Raw genomic sequence first — 18,974 nt, 5'->3', positions numbered from 1 at the left:
TCCCAGAAGATTAGATCGTCTCTCCCTCTGCTAATTCTCTGGGAATTGTGAAAAGCTGGAAATGAAGCTTCTTTCAGAGAAAAAGTGATGGACACCTAAAATTCCATTAGTCGGATAAATTGGTGGGCCACCCAGACAATCCAAAACTTCCAGGAATAGGTTTCATCTTCATATTCAAATAGGGTCATCCCAACCTTCCCTGCGCCTAGGCATAACAGGACTGCTTCTGTTCTGGTTAAATGGAGTCATCCGGGTTTAATGAAACTAAATGTCGACGGGTCCGCTAAGGGAAATCCTGGTTTCTCAGGAGGAGGAGGAATTTGTAGAAAGGAAGATGGCTCATTCATCTTCGCTTTCTCTGCAGGTTATGGGTATGGTACTAATAATAGTGCAGAATTACGTGCAATCTATGATGGTTTAGAGTTATGTCTTCTTAAAGGGATCAACAGGATAATGGTAGAATCGGATTCAAAGCTGGTGATTGCCATTCTTGTAGGTGAATCAAGATGCCCATGGCACTAGAAACCTTAGGTAGATAGGATCAACAACTTGAGGTTATCCCGTACATTTACATTCCACCATATTCTCCGTGAAGGGAATGGTCCAGCAGACAGCTTGGCGAAAGTGGGGAGCGAGACTTAGGTGAAAAAATGTCATGATCATTTTGCCTCCCTTCCTAGACAAACAAAGGGCCTGGTTTTTCTTGACAAGGTTGGCCTTGGTTCGATTTGTACTGTCACTTAGCCCTCCTGATCCCGTGTCCACTGGTTTCCTTCCACGTGCTTTTGTTGTACAGAGGTGGTATACGATAGGTAGCCTGCCCTCTTTTTGTTGCAGGGTCATCCCGAAGATGTAAAAAAAAATAAAATAATAATAATAATACGTTCATTCACTGTAACTCTCTCTTTTGAAATGAAAAAAAAAAAAAAACTTTGAAAAAAAAAAATGGGTCCAAGTCCAATTTTTCAACTTGTCAAGTAATCAGTGTTAAAGTATTTATTTTCATTCTTGGACTTTTGGCCCATTAGGTCCATGACCCATTGAACCGACACTTTGTAGGCCCATTTGCCACCTCCGTCATATTTTCTTTATAGAGAGTGGGGAGAGAGCTTTCTCTAACCCTAAAATTATATTAATTGGATCGGATATGGTTTCAGCTTTTAGGACAAGGTTAAATTCGATTGCAATTGATTTCTGGTTGCATGCATTAACTAGGACCTAGTCAAAATTGAATCAGACCAAGTCCAATTAGTTATGATGGTTATATTATATATTTAATATGTTATATTTATTCTAGCAATTGAATAAGGTTTTGTGAGTCATATGCATATAAAGGATCTCATTTACACAAAGCGTGCATGTATCAAAGTAGCACATGCGTGTGGTATACAAAACCATCCATCAAGAGGGCTTGACCATATAAAAATGATTTCATTTGGCCTAAACGAATTAGAAACCTAGATTTAAAGACCTTATACGCAGGGAAGGTATTCAAATCTAGTTGAATTCAGGTATGCGTCCCTATTGGGTTTGGCTAACAGTGTCTTTTGAACTGTCATTGGGGTTTACAAAAAAGCTAACAAAAAAAAAAAAAAAAAGTATGCGTCCTTAAGAACGCTTAGAAACCTGGCAGCTGGGTAAGGCCACTACCATATAACCTGATGCATTGACAGCCCTAAACATTGGATGTTGTATTAGCACATATTTTGCAAGGTTGCGTGTTATCTTCTCTGTTGTCTGTATATATCAAATCCGTTCTCATATAAATTTCGGGAGAACTTTTGACCCGTGACCTGGGTACAAAATTCCAACAATGTAATACATCGGATGAGTCACCTCATCAAACATCAAAGGCTAACCTTTTGGCTTGATTCAAAATTTTGGTGGGTATAATAAAATGAGAAGCAAATCAAGGGCATGGATCCTTACTCTTGCTCCGGTGGTAGACTCTCAGATTTTCAACACCGGGTCAAGGGTTCGAGTATCCATAGGTGGTGAAATCCCACTATAGCGTGACTGTGTGTGCGTGTGTGTGCGTGTTTTAAAAAAATAATAATAACAAGGGCATGGAGGTTTTAACTCTGGTATGACCCATCAGATTTTTTAATCAGGCTAAAAATACTTAAATGTTTCATAAGGTGACTCATCGGCACACACATCACGGTGGTGCCCACGCAACTCGACCTCATGGAAAGCTCCCATGAGGTCGACCTCATAGTACCATTTCCACACACACATATATATATATATAAAAGCTCACTTTGCCTTGTCGGAACCCAGGATCATTTCAGCGTGAGGCTACGGGGCCCCAAATGCAGATTTGGTCTGATGATTTTGAGCCGTCCATCTTCTCTATTCTGCCATACATGAGCGATTGCTGCAGTGACACTTCCTTTGGTCTCTCCCATTCCAGAACATGAATGGCTACCATCATTAGACCATCTCAGCATGTGGGTCCCAACGGGAAAACACAAGCTGGTCATCTTAATTTGCCACACAGGCGAGATGAACTCATTTTCTTTCTTTTGTCATTACTAACTTCTTCAGTGAAACCATAGATATTTACTGCATTGCTTCTTTGCGGATCGACTGCGGATCTAGAAGCTACATTGACAGCAACGGCATAAGTTGGGAATATGACAATCTTTTTATCTACCCGGGCAACAACAGCCAAGTCCTCACAAATACGACGATAGCAAGCCAACAGATGAGTACGCTCCGGTTCTTCCCTGATCGGAACAAGAACTGCTACATCCTGCCTGTGTTTGCCTATCAGAAATATCTCCTTCGGGCCGGCTTTTACTATGGGAATTATGACGGCCAGTCGAAGCCACCCACCTTTGATCTACAGTTTGATGGAAACCTGTGGGCCACTGTCACTACTTCCCTTGATGAGCCCAGTTTCTTCGAAGTGATCATGATACCCACGAGGCAAAACGTCAGCATCTGTTTGGCCCGCACGGTCGATGGTGGGGTCCCCTTCATCTCTTCTTTGGAAAGTCTGTACCTTGGTATGAACATGTACGGCTGGATGCTGGGTAACCAGGTCTTATTCAAGGAATACAGGTTGAACTTTGGAGCAACAGAAATGGTCAGGTGAGTGGTAATATCTTCAAAGTTTAAGGGTGAACCCTATTGGGGGCCTGTGGAAACTCACGGAGATAAGTAAAGTGAAGTAATCCAATCGCACCAAGCAAGCACAACGCAAACACACCAAATTTAGCGTAGAAAAACCCTTATGTGAAAAAACCATTGCACAATCTAACAGAAAACACTATAAAAGCAAAAGTTACATGAGATAGAGAGAATATCCGATTCGAACAAGCCTTAAATCTCCCTTACAAGCCCTTTGAAACCCTAGGAACGAATTAGAAAGCTCTAGATACATCTTAATCTCAATTATACTCCTATACATGACATCTAGGAGAATCCCAATCAAAATCGGAATCAAATCTCGCAGATACAAAACTTTGCGTAAATATGTGCATACATTTAGTGGCACCTTCGATTGGACTTCGATGGCATCAAACTAATACCAAAATGTTTTAGCGACCAAACATGAAATTCTAGATTTTATCAATGATATCGACCAAGCCTTTGATGTCATTGAAAAATGATGCATAAAGTGTCCAACAACCAAATCGATTTATTCCAAATATCGCCGATGGCATCGAGCCAACTTCTATGGCATCGAAACTATCATTGACAGATTGTTGAATTTATAGATTTAAGACATCTATCAACAATCTCTACCATCTCTTCAATCATCGTCCTTCATAGCTTCTTTTTCCCTTTCTCTAATCCTACCTTGCATCATAGATTCACAATTGCTTCTCGTGTATCCTTCGTCTTACTTTACACTTTCCCTAAGCCTAGAAAAATTGCACAGAACCTTAACTTCTTTGTGGTAACCACCTTAGTAAGCATGTCTGTCAGATTCACGCTCCTGTGAATTTTCACTAAAGTAACGCTTCCTTCCTCAAGCACTTGTTAGATAAAATGGTGACAAACATCAATGTGTTTAGTACGTAAGTGATAAATAGAATTTTTAGCCAAATTGATAGCGCTTTTACTGTTGTAATTAATCGGTATGGCCTCCTGCTAAAGTCTTAATTGATTTATCATCCCTCTCAACCGAACACCTTCCTTAAATGTTTCCATCACTGTCATATGCTCAGATTCAATTATCAAAAGAGCCACCACAGATTGAATTTTCGACATCCAACTGATCACTCCACTTGCTAGTACAAATGAGTAACCTAAAGTCAATTTTCTACAATCCACACTGCCCGCATAATCTGAATCCACATATCCAACTAACTTAGCCGCTGTCTTCTCAAAAGTTAAGACATAGTCTTTTGTACATCGAATATATCGAAGTAGTCATTTCACCACTTTCCAGTGTTATTTTCCGATGTTAGACATATATCTGCTCATAACACCAACTAGCTATAAAATATCTGGTCTTATATAAACCATGATATACATTAAACTGCTAACTGCATTCGAATAATGCACATGAGACATCATATTTTTCTTCATTTATTTTATGACATTGTTATAATGAAAGCTTGAAATGAGCTGCTTGGAGAACGCTAACCAGCTTTACCTTGTCCATTCCATACTTGATTGATACCTTCTGAAGGTATCTTCGAGCAATCGAATAGGGCTTCGATATCATCGAGAACTGCATCCAATTAGTCCAGTAACCAAACTTGATTTTCTGTAATTCTTCGATGTCATCGAACTGCCATCGATGCATCGAGGACTGGCTTCGATGACATCGAACAACCTTCAATGACATAGACAGCATGAATTTATGCACTTTGCACTTTCGACTTTCTTCCTTCTCCACTTGGTTTCCTTGGATCTTGGTGTCTTGAAATCTTCAATCTTGGTCTCCTAAGATTCATTCTTTGCCTTGGTGATTCTTAACCATTAAATCTAAGCTTTTAACATTCCTTTCAATCCAAGCTCTAAAACTCACCTCGCAATACAAACATGTATAAAATATACCCATTAAGCGTTATCGTGTTCATAAAACTAATATATAAATAGGAGGAAATATGCAATATTTGAAACTTAACAACAATATTGCCCAAATCTCCTTATTGGCCCAAAGCATTCCTTATCCATTTATTCATCAAATTTGCAATCAACCACTAAATCATCTGCTCGTTGTGGATTCAGTTAGTACATTCCATACCCTCTACCATAATTTTGATGTCATGAGCTCTGCTTTTATGCCTCATCTCTTCCCTAGTTGTCCTCAATATCTATCTTTATTTTACCATTTGTTGAAAAATTACTATAGACTTTAGTCAATAGATCTCATAAGTTAATCATCACTTGATTCTCTCTTACTTCATTTAGAGTGGAGAAATCTATAGTTGAGAAGAAAAAAGTAACAACCGGATGTATTAAAAAGTTGACAATACCTCAGTCGGCAGTGTCTCTTGTTCAAAGGAAGACATGATCAAAGAAGACAACATTAAATGCATTAGTTGGATCTTGTTTCTAACACTAATAAGGGCGGTCGAACCTTCTCCTTTTACATTAATAATATTGATGCTGAAATCTAGTCGATCCCATTCTGCTTGTTGAGAGCACATTGAGTACCTACAAGTGATTGGAGACAAGCAGACACTAGGGGTGCCAATTATGGCTAAGGGCCCTCCAATGCCTAAATCAGGGTTGTTGTGCATACATTTCTATTCAGTTGGGCCTCTATTTATAATCCTTTAGGATCACTTACGTGTTGCAGTGAATCTACTAGATAGACCCGTATCATAAAATGAATCTGTCCCTGGATACATCACGCCTCGCTTGGCGTGATCTTCGGATGAGATCCCACTAGGAAATCATACCCATATACGGTGAGTTGTGGGTGGTATCCGATATCAAGGTTACTGGTCGAGGTTGACCCTCAAAGTCATCTACCGAGGCTGATCTCTAGAGCTGTCAAGTGAGACCAAGCTTGGCAATCGAGGTCAGGATCTGTGGTCACCACTCAGGTTAGTCATGGAGGCTGAGGTCAATGTTTGAGGTCGGGTCGGTAGTCCGATCCTTCTTAAGGAGCTTCCTCCGATAATCACCTTGTCACGTCCCAGGTATCAAATTGGTCTAGTTTTGTCCATAACAAATAAGATTAGTCGAGCTAGCCTCACCTGAACCAAAGTGTTGAAAGACTATAGCTACAGGTCTAGTCAAAGTTGTTTTTAGTGCTTCATCCATCCAAGCATCTATTGTGCCTCCGGCCGACTATTCTGAAGATTTCAGAGCTTAGGCCTCTTTCAGCCCCTCTTCCTACATCTCTTGCTCATTCTGGTTAGTGACCCGAAAACTTCAGGTATTTCTTTTTCGGCTAAATGTATTATAGTTTTTAAAAAATATTATAAAACCAAGTTTTGTGTAGGTGTTCCTTTTTCACAACTCTTAGGAGATAAAAGAGGCACATAAAGGTCATAGAGTGCTCACTTCAATATAGCCTTTAATAAATGTCGGAGAGAAAAAGAAAGATTGAATGATCCCAATATTCATTTTAATCATTTTCTCAAATCATATTGGCTCAATCCTCCTCCTTTCCCTTATTCTAACCGAGCTCTAGCTTTGGTCATTGATCCCACCAAAATTTGAAAGAATTTTCACCATCATTGTTTGGTCTCTGATTTAGGTGGATGTTGTTTATATTATTATTATTGTTGTTGTTGTTGTTGTTGTTGTTGTTGTTGTTGTTATTATTATTATTATTATTATTATTATTATTATTATTTTGTATTTTCATATTCCAATATTTCCTCTAATTCCATTCTTTTCTTTTTCATAGTGACCAAGGAGTTTTTTGCCTCCTCTATATTGCTTCTTCAGGTCGAGACATTAATCTTAGTTACTCTAGTCTAGACAAGTTAATCTCCTATAAAAAAAAACTTGATGTTTTGAACTCTAAAGAGACTATTAGTGACATTCATCGACTAGAAAGTTAGGCAAAAAGTCACACTCAGGAAGAGGTAATAGCATATCATCCTATGGAGTCTTTCATTCTCCTTTTATAGTCTATGACTTTGTCACTCGTTCGTGATTAGGGTCAGGTAGTTGTAGAGTCAGTCGTGACAATACTGTAAGATTCATCTAGGGTGGCCATTTCTCATGTGATTCTAGCTTCTTCCATTTAATTTGCTTCATCCTTAGAATTGACTGAGTAGACAGATCCTATCCTTATTAACGTGTGTAGGGTAGTTATCGCAGACTAAGCAAGAGAAATAAAAGAGGAATTCTCTCACCCAATTGAAACTTCCCATGATCGATCTGTACTCATAGAGATCCCTACATCTAATGTTCCTATTGTATTAACCATACCAATTGATACTTCTAGTGCCCTCTCTCCATCACCTGAGGATACCCATCTTATAGAAGATATTTTGTCCTCCTTCAAGTAAGCCTTCGTCAATGATACCTTGGTGGCTGAGTCCCCAACGCCTTCACCGGAACTCCAACAATTTCAAAATGAATTATTAGTTCTCATTCGCTTCATGGTTTCTAACATCATTTCTTCATGATCGAATAGACTTAATCATCTTATCTGTCACTACCAAACTCTCTCAGTCTAACAAATCCTTATCGGCCAGGATGCATGTACTCTATGAATTTTTTAATCTAATTCATGAATATGAGGATGCAGTTATGGTGGTCGATAAATTTTAGTATGAATATATGGTCATGTTCCTCAAAAAGATCAAGATCACAACTACTAGGGAACATCTTTCCACCATGTATGACAAACTGAAGGAGTTGACTCAACTTTAACTAATTTGAAGGCTCAAATTTAGCGATAGAGGATAAGCCAGAGGTGTTAAAAGAAGAAGAAACATCTTTGACCAAGATAAGATGTGGTCGGAAAGATAAAGTCAATACATTGAGTGTCTTCATACAAGAGCATATTTCATTGATCAGCCAGATAGTATGCTCGACCATTAAGAGTAGAACTGCTCTTTGTCGACAGAAAGCTAGGCAAGCGATGCTATTAGAGATGATTGTCACTTTTTCTTCTTTCGAGTTCTAATTGCTATATATTTGTCTACCTCTTCAACTAATGTATGGTTGGCTTATAATTCTCTATTTTTAATGCAATCAGCCATAATGCCTTCTTCTTTAACAATGCCTACGATACTTAGTTTTTTTTTTTTTTTTTCTTCTGCAATTCTTAAAAGGAATAACCATCTTGATAATGTGGCAAAATCATGTAAAGTCATGTGCTTGCTCATTCCATCTTTGTTAGGAACATTTCATGACATTAATGGATACTCCCATTGTCATGATGCTTTGACTTCAGGAATGCTAGGATTCCCTGAGCCTTGTATAAAGGAATCAATGGTTCTTTCTCCACTATGCATTGAAATATTTCTTACTTCTAATTTTAAAACTTTTTTTTTCTATCATGGCCACTACACCCATTTTTTTTTTTTCCATCGATCAGACTCAAGCTTTCTTGAGGGAATTTCTTTCTCTTGAGATTGATTCTTTTGCTCATTCATTTCTCTAGTTTGACATTTATCCAATTTTCTACGAGTTTCCTGACATTGAGAAAAATGATGCTCCATTAAACGAACTTCTGGATGCTCCGGCCAAGCTCCAACGCATCGGCAATGCTTATTTTATGCTGTCATTCATAGGGATTCGAACATATTCTATAGCCAATATAATACACCTGCTATAATCGCATGCATTGGACTATATCATTTCAAAAGGTGATGTCGCAGACCCCCCAAGTTTAATATAAAGGGATCAATGATGATCTTTAGGATACTGAGCGTCTTTAACCCAAGGAGGGATTCAGACCACTCACATATTCTTCTGAATTTCATTAACTTTCAACTTGATATTTATCAAACTCGTTTGCATGAAAGCAGTGAACAGAAGAAACAAACAGACCAAAAGGCAAACATAATCGATCGTCGTATCGACCAGGTTATGCGCTTCCTCAAACATATTTTAGAGAGTGGAGAATCCTTAAAAACTTAAAAGAAAATGGCCGAACTCTTCAAAGAACATGCTTTTAAAAGGTTTAAACATACGGCTAAATTGCATCTTGACCAGGCTTCCTTTTTTTTCCTTTTCTTTGTGTTTATTTTATATATATATATATATATATATATATATATATATAGAGAGAGAGAGAGAGAGAGAGAGAGAGAGAGAGAGAGAGAGAGAGAGTCATGCTCACCTGCGCACTTTTGCACACATGTCATGGGCGTCTAATCCGAACAATTCATGTGATGCGAATCCCACGAAAGCCCAAGGGATAAATTTTCACCCTGATCTAAAATTCTGGTGGGCCATAGCAAAGAGAAATGCAAATCAATGGAGGAAATTGTTTTCATTTTTCATAGCCCACTAAAGTTTTGGATTAAAGTTAAAATTGGGGCCGGGGGGTTTCATGAGGTGCTTCTTCACTTGGACTATTTAGATTTTGGAGTTACATCACATATGATGAGTTCTCACATATCACGATTTGAATGATAAGCTCCCACAGATTTGGCTTGATCTTTCCAAAGCTCCCACAAATTTGAATGATAAGCTTTAAAAAATTAACCATTGTTAGGTTTTTACAACATTTTCTCACATACCATGAAGAATATAAGCACCTTCATTGAGAACCTTTACCACTATAAATAGTTTATCCCAAGTGGGTGACCACTGGTGAAAAGCAACATCCTTGGCTCTTAGAGGTAATATTACCTTTCAAGTCATATCGCATTATCTAAAAACCTTCTTTTTCACATTCTTGTTATAAGCTCGGGCTATCCTGCATTTGTTTGACACAGTGGAGTCTAAGCTTACAACCGTATTTCATCTAAATTCGCGAGTTCGTCCAACATAGCTTTTGTAAACTCTGCTAATGTGAGATTAACTTGATAAGCTACTCTTAACGCTGACATAATTATCTCAAAAGGTAATACCACATCGTGTTCATATGTAAGCATGAATTATCTCATCCTTGTGCTTGTTCAAGATGAATTTCAAAAAGCTCAAAGGGCTTCAGAAAACTTAATATGTCATTCTTTGGGTTTTTCATTAATCATCTTACGTAAAATATTTTAAGTAATTTTATTACTACCCTCAATTTAGCTATTGGCCTGAGCATTGTAAGGAGATGAATGTAATAACTTAATTTTATATTAATTGGTTATTGTTTTGACTTCCTTAGATGAGAAATTCGTGCCTTGGTCCACAGTAATCAATTTGGGAATCTTGAATTGGTGGATTATATGGATTTCAATGAATTCAATAATTTCTTAATGACTAGTTCCTATCATGGGCTTTCATTCTACTTATTTAGTGAATTAATTGATAGCCACAATGATAAAACTATGACCTTCTGATGGATAAGGATAAAGTTTAACTATTAAATAAATGCCCCATCCTCAAAATGACCAAAGTTTAATAATAGGATGCAATTTGGTCACTGATACAAGTTGTATCGAATCATGTTTTTGACATGCTTCACATACTCTAACATATTGAATACGATCAATTGTTATTCTCCACCAGAAATATGCATACCACTTGAGTCTAAGCCTTATTTTCCTCCCAAGTTTATGTGCTCCACTGATTTCCTCATGTGCTTTGCCAATGGGTAACATGGATTCTTTCTTACCTAAACATCACATAACACACCATAATCTCCCCTTCAGTATAGTTCATTATTGATCAAAACGTAATTTATGGTCGTTCCCCTATTATGTCGACTTGATTAATAAATAATGATGTAATTTTGTGACCGTAAAGTACAACAATAGACATAAATTTTTATATATTAGAATACTGCCTCTCGGTATCTAATAATGTTCAACTAAGAAAATAAACTTCTCATTCCTTTTTTGTGATCAATATCTTGTGCTAACGTAGCGCCAACCGATTCTACATAAGCCGTGACATACAACTTTAATAGTTGACTTTTGACTGGTGGCATCAACAATCGTAGCTTACTCAAATAATTTATTTTTTTTCAAAAGCTGATTGATGTTCTGCTTACCACCGGAACTTGTCTCCTTGTTTTAGCTTCAACAATGAGAAAAATATGTTAATTCTTCCTAGACAAATAGAAATGAATCAATGTATAAAATTGACTTTATCGAAAAACATTTATAGCTTAGCTTTGTTTCTCAGCGGTTGAACTTCCATTATTGCTCGAGCTTTGTACTGATTAAATTTGATCCCTCATTTATGTACCATAAATCTTAAAAAGTTTCCAGTCGAAACATCAAAAGAAAATTTAAGATGGTTCATTTCAACTTATGAATCCTCATTCTTTTGAATGATCTTTGTAAGTGAGTCAAGTGCTCAGCTAGATCAGCCGATTTAACCATTAAATCATCAATATAAATTTCCATGAAATAGCCAATCTTGTCATGAAAAATGGCATTCATAGCTCGTTGGTAAATAGCTTTACATTTTTAGTCCAAACGACATTATGACCAAAAAAAAAAAAGTTTTTAAATGTCCACAACATCTAAAGGCTTTTTTTGGGACATCCTTAGTTACATTGCTTATTTGGTTATATCCTGAGTGGTCATTTATAAAAGAAATCATTTGATGTCCTGTAGCTCGGTCGGTCAATTTTTCTTCATGGGCATGGGATACTCATCTCTTAGTGTGGCTCGATTTAAATTCCTGAAATCAATATAGACTCTAAGTTTATCATTTTTCTTAATAATCGATACTACATTTGAAATCAAATAAGCATATTTTATGCATTTGATGAACACGACTTTTAAAAATTGTTTAATATCTTCATTTATCTTTCAAGTAACTTCGGCTATTGTCCGCCTAGGCGGCTATTTATGTGGTCAATAGCCATCTTTTATAGGTAACTTCTGTTCGACCATGTTTTAGTGTAGTCCAAGCAACTCATGATAGTCACATACAAAGTAATCACCGAACTATTTGAGTAACTTAGTAAGTTTGACCTGTATCTATGAGTCCAACAATTCACTGATAAAAGTAGGTTTGTGATGTTACCCTATCCCCAAATTCACTTCAACTAAAAGATCTTGGATCTAAACTTGAGAATCATCCAATTTTCCTAGAGCTTATTTTAAATCGTTCAAATCAATACCATCTTTAGCTATTTAATCGATTGGTACTACTATTTCAACCATATCAGCAAAGCATCCATTATCCTATCTTTGTAGAGTCTCCTCTAGCTACCTTAATCTAATGTGAATTAGACCTTGAACAATATCTAAGTCATCATGGAATTTCTTCTATGGTACAAGTTATAGTTACACAAAAGGGAATTATAACATTGACAACTAATCATCCAGTCGTATCTTAGTAGCGATATCTTGTATGATGTTATATAGGTTGATTCTAGCATCTTTCTCAGTCGGTCTGACATTTTTATCTCGTCTTGTACAACGTATTGGTCCAATCTTGTTTCCATAGAAATAAGCTTTGACCGCATTGGACATGACTAAAAATAATTTATAATCGGCCAAAAGAAATTCTACTTTTTCTTGATTATAGAAAATCACATATTGATGTAGTAATTACGGAATACATGAGAAAGAATGAATCTAATCTCTCCCCAGCAGTGCATTATAATTTGAAGAAGTGTTGACCACAAAGAAAGCGGCCAGCACCTTCTTAGTTTCTATCATTAATTTGACAAATAAAACACCATGTACTTGTGTCACTCCTCTAGCAAAATTATTGACCGTGACCTCGATCGATATCATATCATCCTGACTCTTTCTCAACTTGACCATTATCTTGACTGGAAGGATATTTACAACTGCACCATTATTGACCAAAACACTAATGATTAGGCAACCTTTCAAGTGTACCAAAATATATAATAGCTTCTAATATTAGATCATAATACGAATTAGTCTTTCAATTATTATCTTTTCATAAGGTGATTTTGGTTTAATCAAAATGATGACACATTTTTTGTGTTTGTAGTGTTATTTTTGTATTAAAACAGTTCATATTATGTATATTATTTATTTAATAATTAAAAAAAAAAAAAAAAACAATCTAACACCCGTTCCAACTTGGTTCAGTTAGACTTGACTCAGCTCAAATATTTGGACTAAACCAAACAAAGCTCAAGCTTCTATAATCCAGAAGAAACCAAACTCAAACAATGGAGATAGGCTAGAAGCTCGGCTCTTTTAAAACTCAAATAAAGGGTGTCACACACACAAGCCAAACCAATCTTATGTCAAACTCTGCTGGGTTCGGCTCGTGTACAGACTACTGCGGGGCGCCTATGACTGAAAATGTGTCTCTCTCACAGCACATAAATCCGTGACAATTCATCGATTATACACAGCATACACTAATACTATTTAGGACTGTCTAAATAGAAATGAATGGTGACATTTATATGATTTTTGACTATGTGAACGCATACTGGACGGATGGATTGGCATATTCTACGCCATGGGTAAGGTGGATAAACGGCCAAACCTAAATAACTGTTTCTCGAGAAGCGACCGATGCCTTACAAATTACATTTTGCAGGTACCCAGATGATGAATACGACCGTTTCTGGGACCCAGCCATTCCGACTGGTTATAAAACTGTTACTGCAGATTATCCATCCCTTAATCAGTCCGTTGATGATGATCCACCTCTGACTGTGATCAAAACTGCGATAGAAGCCCCATCTCCATCGGATAAGATCATCCTATCGTTCCCAGTCCCGCAGCAACGGTCCATATATGTCACACTCTATTTCACAGAAGTTCGAAAGTTTGGGCCTGATCAGAATAGAACATTTGAGGTATACTTAACTGGTAAGTACTTCTCTCCAGTTCTCTCTCCCCGCTACCAGATGTGCGAAGAGATCAGCTGGAATGCAGATGGATGGTTCAATCAGACCGTCGGATGGTTCAATGTGACCCTTTCTCCCTTGAATGATTCAAATTTGCCTCCGATCATCAGCGCCATGGAGCTGTTCACTGTGAAAGAATATCAGCTAGAAAGCACATCCCAAGATGATTGTAAGTTACACACGCGTCTAAATGTCATCTAATGCACACTCACCACATGCCAGCATGCCAAAAATATCAAATATACAAGCAATCCATCATGTGGACCTCACCGTTTAAGTACTGCTACCAAAATATAAAGGTGGCCCACTTAGTTTGTGTGCCAAGAAATAAGAAAACTTTGGACGATTTTTCACAGCCGGATTTTCTTTTCAGTTAACTGTGGCTAACCTGATTAGTGAACCGAGATGATTTTTGGCATAGCGAGTCTACTGAGTGGTGCCTTTCTGATCCACGGCTTAGATATTTCATCTGTTTGCCACGCTGGCATACGTGTGGTGTGTGCATTAGCTGACTTGTACACTTCTGTTAGCTTAGCAAAGCTCGAAAACATATGAATTAATGTAGGAGGTTTACCAGCCCTGAGCACATTTACGTGTATCACTGCTACCAACCCAGCACGTGACAGATATCTGAGCCGTACATAACGGGGCCCACTTAACCATAGGGCCTACCTTATGCATGGCTCAGATGTCCCAAAATCCTGCTTGGCATATGTGCTGTGTGACGGTGTGTGCGGATAGGGTGTGTGTGGGGTTAGCAAACCACGCGTAGTCAAAAGTCAAAATCTTAAATATGCAATGCAATACACACGTGTGCATAGCCTAGGTTCTCCATACACCAACAATATAATACGTGTGAAGAATACCGAAGCCATCTATCTGGTGGAACCAACTACTGAGATGAGGGAGAGCTCAACGGAGGATTAGCGGCAAGTCGAGAAGTGCTGCGCTAACCAACCTTTCGGTGGAGACGGACCCAGTTTTTCACATTAGGATGCCTCAATTAGGCCATAAATTGCTTTTTCCATTTTAGTGGAGTCTATCGTGACGTTTATAAAAAATTTATACCTGTCTTTCTATTTTTATAGCTCATGGTAAGACATGAGCTCAAAAAACCAGACAGATCCAAAGCTCAAGCAAGCCACACCGTAGGAAAAAGTTGTTAGGGAAGTGCCTACCATTGAAAACTTCCCCAGGTCGTCCATGATGTTTTTATTCGGTCAAAACTTTTCATAAGGTAATTCCCATTGGGATGAAATGAAAATAGAAATATATTATCAGACCCAAAACTTTGGTAGCCCTATGAATGTTTATATGGCAGGCAATCAATACCTACTCTTTACTACCTTGTAGCTCACTAAACTTTTAGATATGCCTCATTTTTTGGCCTCATGTCATAACATCAGCTGGAAAAACGAATGAATGGGGGTGGATTTCTCATAACTGTCATAGTGGCCATTAATGTGTATATTCTTTGTAAGCCGTTAAAACATAAGAATACTAATTTGATCCAAAACTTTTGTGCCCACCAATATTATATTTCAATGTTGGGCAATTTTTATTTTTTTATTTCTTTATTTTTCGTTTAAATTTTAAATTTGGATACTCTTTGCATTCATAAAGGCAAATGTAAAAATATTTCGGGTGGGCCCCACAAATAGGCCGAGGCCCCATCTATCATGAAACACACCTATGTGTCTGACAAACCAAAATGTGCTAACTGTCCATTCTGACGGCACTTAGCCCAACCCTAATAAGGAAAAGGGGACCACGCGCTAGAGGGGGGAGATCTGCCGGTGAGACGTAAACTATCCTTTGAGTTTTGGATTTGCCTCGTTTTTTCCTCGTGTTACTTGATGAGCTGGTGGAGGGATGTGGATTGCCAGCAAACCCCAGGTAGTACTTGATTTCAAATGTTAGATGAGGCCACGGGTGGAGAAATCCCTTTCATTCATCTGCTTTTCTAGCTCATGATAGGACATGAGCTTAAAAATGAGGCAAATCCAAAACTCAAGTAGACCACACCAAATAAGAAGTGGGGATAGAAATGCCTATTGCTAAAACCTTCCCAATGTCTACCAAGATATTTATATTCCATCCAAACTGATCGTAAGTTCATTCCCACTGGAATGAACCGAAAGCACAATAGTATTATCATGATCCCAGACTAATGTGGCCCATGAATGTTCCAACTATGGGCATTGAATCCCCACTCTCATGTGGTGTCGCCCATTTAAGTTTTAGATATGTCTCATTTTTAGGCTCATGTCCTAACACAAGCTGAAAAATGGATGGATGGGATGGATTTCTCACAAACATTACGATGGGTTTCACTTAACTTTCCACTGCGAGAACTCCGGGATCCGTGGGATCAAGAATCCCATGTAATCAACATCCTTAGGCGACCATCCTTTGTATATAATGGAATACTATGATATGACCATCATAGTATGTGAAAGGGTTGGTGTTTTTTAATTCCTCTTCTTCCTTTTGGAAACGAGTTTGGAAAGCAGGATCTGACCGCAAATATCCACACATGATAATGAATTACACAATGTTGCATCCAAAAATTATCTAAACCCTTAAACCAGACATATCCTTCTTCATGTGAGCCATATAGTTGTTGGAAAATATCTTTAGAAGGTAAATTTTTTGTTGGCGTTGACAAGCACAGAATACCGATTAAACAAAATGAAAAAAGAAGAGTTTATTGCATTAGGCAATGGATCCTCTGTCAAATATCTGCATTAATTACACAGCGGAACACACACCGCAGATTAAACAAAAATGGGAAAAAGTGAGCTTGGGAGCAGTAAGGGAATAAGTGTTTGGTGGCCAGTGCGGCCTGGCTTAGGTCCCTTGATCCAATTTTTATTTTTGCCGCTATTTCTCCTTATGATAGGTTCCATTAGACAATTAAGACAGTCTACTATGCAATATGCAGGGCATAAAATGTTCTTTTAAACAACTTCAGGGGTTAGGTAAATTAGACTATGTGATTGCATACATATTTCTCATTCCCACATACAATTATGTGCAAGTCGAAAATGTTTAGTTCATTAGGATGTTTCTTAATGAAGAAGGTTATTGCACTATTTTGTGTGGTTTTGTGATAGTAGATAAGGTAGTCTTCTGAGATTTGGATGTTTTATTTATTTATAATGTTTAATTATTAAGTTCTCTCTCTTCTATTTATTTTTATTATTATCAGTAAAATAAACAAGTTATAATTTTTAGAATGTAGTCTCTTATGGTTCAACATGGTATCACCGCGGTACCAATCCCTTGTGTCATTTTATCTGTCTGCCAGCCATCACCCAATGAGACCTCTACTAGTGCATAATTATCTACATGCCACCCATCAACCACCACTTGTAGCAACCGTCTTTGAGCCATTGATATGCCCCTACAAAACCCACAGTCCAGCATCTCTACATCCATAAATTTACTCGTTTTCATCCACGTACCTTCTTTTTTTTTGCACACATGGGGCCTCCCTTTTGATCAATTTTTTTTTACAAACGGAGGGCCTTGCCCCTGAATCTTTGTTAAATGAGAACAGACGATGTACAACCTACACTTTCGGGTGGCCACCATAAAAACCGGCCTCACCTATCATATAAGCTAACCTAAAGAAACCTAAAATGAGAAAGGAACTGAGAATGAAACAGGGCATGTCACACAGCTGACACGCAATCCAACTCCAAGGAGCCTATCCAGACTCCTCCTCTGCTCACTTTCACCCCTCCTGCAAATGCTAGGACCCACCTAAATAAGATTTTTTCCTGCTGGATGTCCTTGTTGTCCACTAGAGATGTGTGCTTCACTATCCAACATCATTAATATTATTCAACAGCGTCATGCCTACTCAAACAAAATTTATTCTCCCAATCAGATTTGTGCGAACTCCTCCCAATTCTCCCGCAGAAGATCTCGGTTCTGCTTTGGAAGGCCATCAAAAGTGCGATCCCAGTGGAGGATGTGATTCAGACCAAGGGGATCCATTTGGCTTCTCAATGCGTCTATTGTGACGGAATCGCTGCTCAGGGGCCTGCGTCGGAATCGGTTGATCATGTTTTCATCACTAGCCCAAGGGCGAGAATGCTGTGGATCCTGTTTGGGACCATCTTTGGTTTGGGCTCGTTGGGGGGTTCCACGGTGATTAATAAGTTGTCCTGGTGGTGGAGCAGCCCCTCTCCTCGGGGCTAGGCTGTTCATATCTTCAAGCTAATTCCAGGGTTCATAATCTGGGAAGTGTGGAGATGTAGAAACCAAAGGAAGTTCGATGGCCTCAGCCCGTCCATCCTGTCTCAAGTGGCTAGGATCAAAGGCTGGGTCCAGGTCACTTCAGATGAGTGGGCCCCAGTCTCGTCAGCTAGATCGCAGAACAGGGCCCTAGCGCAGCTGGGTCTCCGGCCTGTTGGATCTCGCGCCCACACTGCATGTCTGCGTGTGGTCAAATGGAGCAAGCCGTTTCAGGTTGGGTGAAGCTGAATGTGGAAGGGTCGGCGAGAAGAAACCCGGGCTTGGTGGGTGGAGGTGGTATTTGTAGAGACAATCAAGGCAAGTTCCTCTTTGGCTTCGTCGAACGGTACGGAACCGCGTCTAACACTCGAGCTGAGTTAAGGGCGATTCACGATGGCCTTCAACTCTGTTTGAGTAGAGGCTTCCACAAAGTTTTCACCGAGTCAGACTCGCTAATGGTGATTAATTTCCTTACCCACAAGTCTATCCCATGCTGGAGGTGGATGTATTGGATAGGCAAAATCAATGGTTTGAAGGATTCCGCCGAGGTGATTTTCCAGCACATGTTCAGAGAGGGGAATGAGCCGGTAGATAGGATGGCCAAAATGGGGAGTGCATCTCAAGCTTCCTCTTTCTCTAGTGATTTTGGATCCATTCCTAGAGAAATGAAGGGGCTCATCTTCTTGGATAAAGTGGGGCTGGGCAAACTCAGGAGTTAGTTTAGATTGAGGGTGTTCTTGTATAGTTTCTTTTCTTTCACGATAGGCTGCCCCTGGTTCTTTTTGTCTTTAGAGGTGGCCCGAAATACTGTCTGTATCTTTCCCATAATGATATAAAATTTCGTTTCCAAAAATTTAAAAAAAAAAAAAAAAAAAAAACCTAACTCCTC

The 18,974-nt window shown here is 38.5% G+C and overlaps 1 protein-coding gene across 1 annotated transcript; it reads left to right on the top strand.

Annotated features, from left to right (window-relative positions):
- The first annotated feature begins 258 nt into the window (after positions 1-258).
- On the top strand, positions 259-18,049 carry LOC131254996 (uncharacterized protein At1g24485-like). The gene is made up of 4 exons (XM_058255697.1): positions 259-496; positions 2,559-3,096; positions 13,528-14,009; positions 17,736-18,049. Exons 1-4 carry the CDS (start codon positions 259-261, stop codon positions 18,047-18,049), a joined length of 1,572 nt encoding a protein of 523 aa, XP_058111680.1.
- The last annotated feature ends 925 nt before the right edge of the window (positions 18,050-18,974 follow it).

Source organism: Magnolia sinica, chromosome 9 (assembly GCF_029962835.1).
Source record: "Magnolia sinica isolate HGM2019 chromosome 9, MsV1, whole genome shotgun sequence".
In the NCBI taxonomy this organism is placed as follows: Eukaryota; Viridiplantae; Streptophyta; class Magnoliopsida; order Magnoliales; family Magnoliaceae; genus Magnolia; species Magnolia sinica.
Note: the sequence above shows the minus strand (reverse complement) of the source record. Positions and strands in the feature narration are given on the sequence as shown.

Coding starts and splice junctions, on each gene's coding strand:
- LOC131254996 (XM_058255697.1), top strand. CDS start 259: ATGAAACTAAATGTCGACGGGTCCGCTAAGGGAAATCCTGGTTTCTCA. Junction 3,097..13,527: donor GGAGCAACAGAAATGGTCAG/GTGAGTGGTAAT, acceptor TACATTTTGCAG/GTACCCAGATGATGAATACG. Junction 14,010..17,735: donor AAGCACATCCCAAGATGATT/GTAAGTTACACA, acceptor TCTCCCAATCAG/ATTTGTGCGAACTCCTCCCA.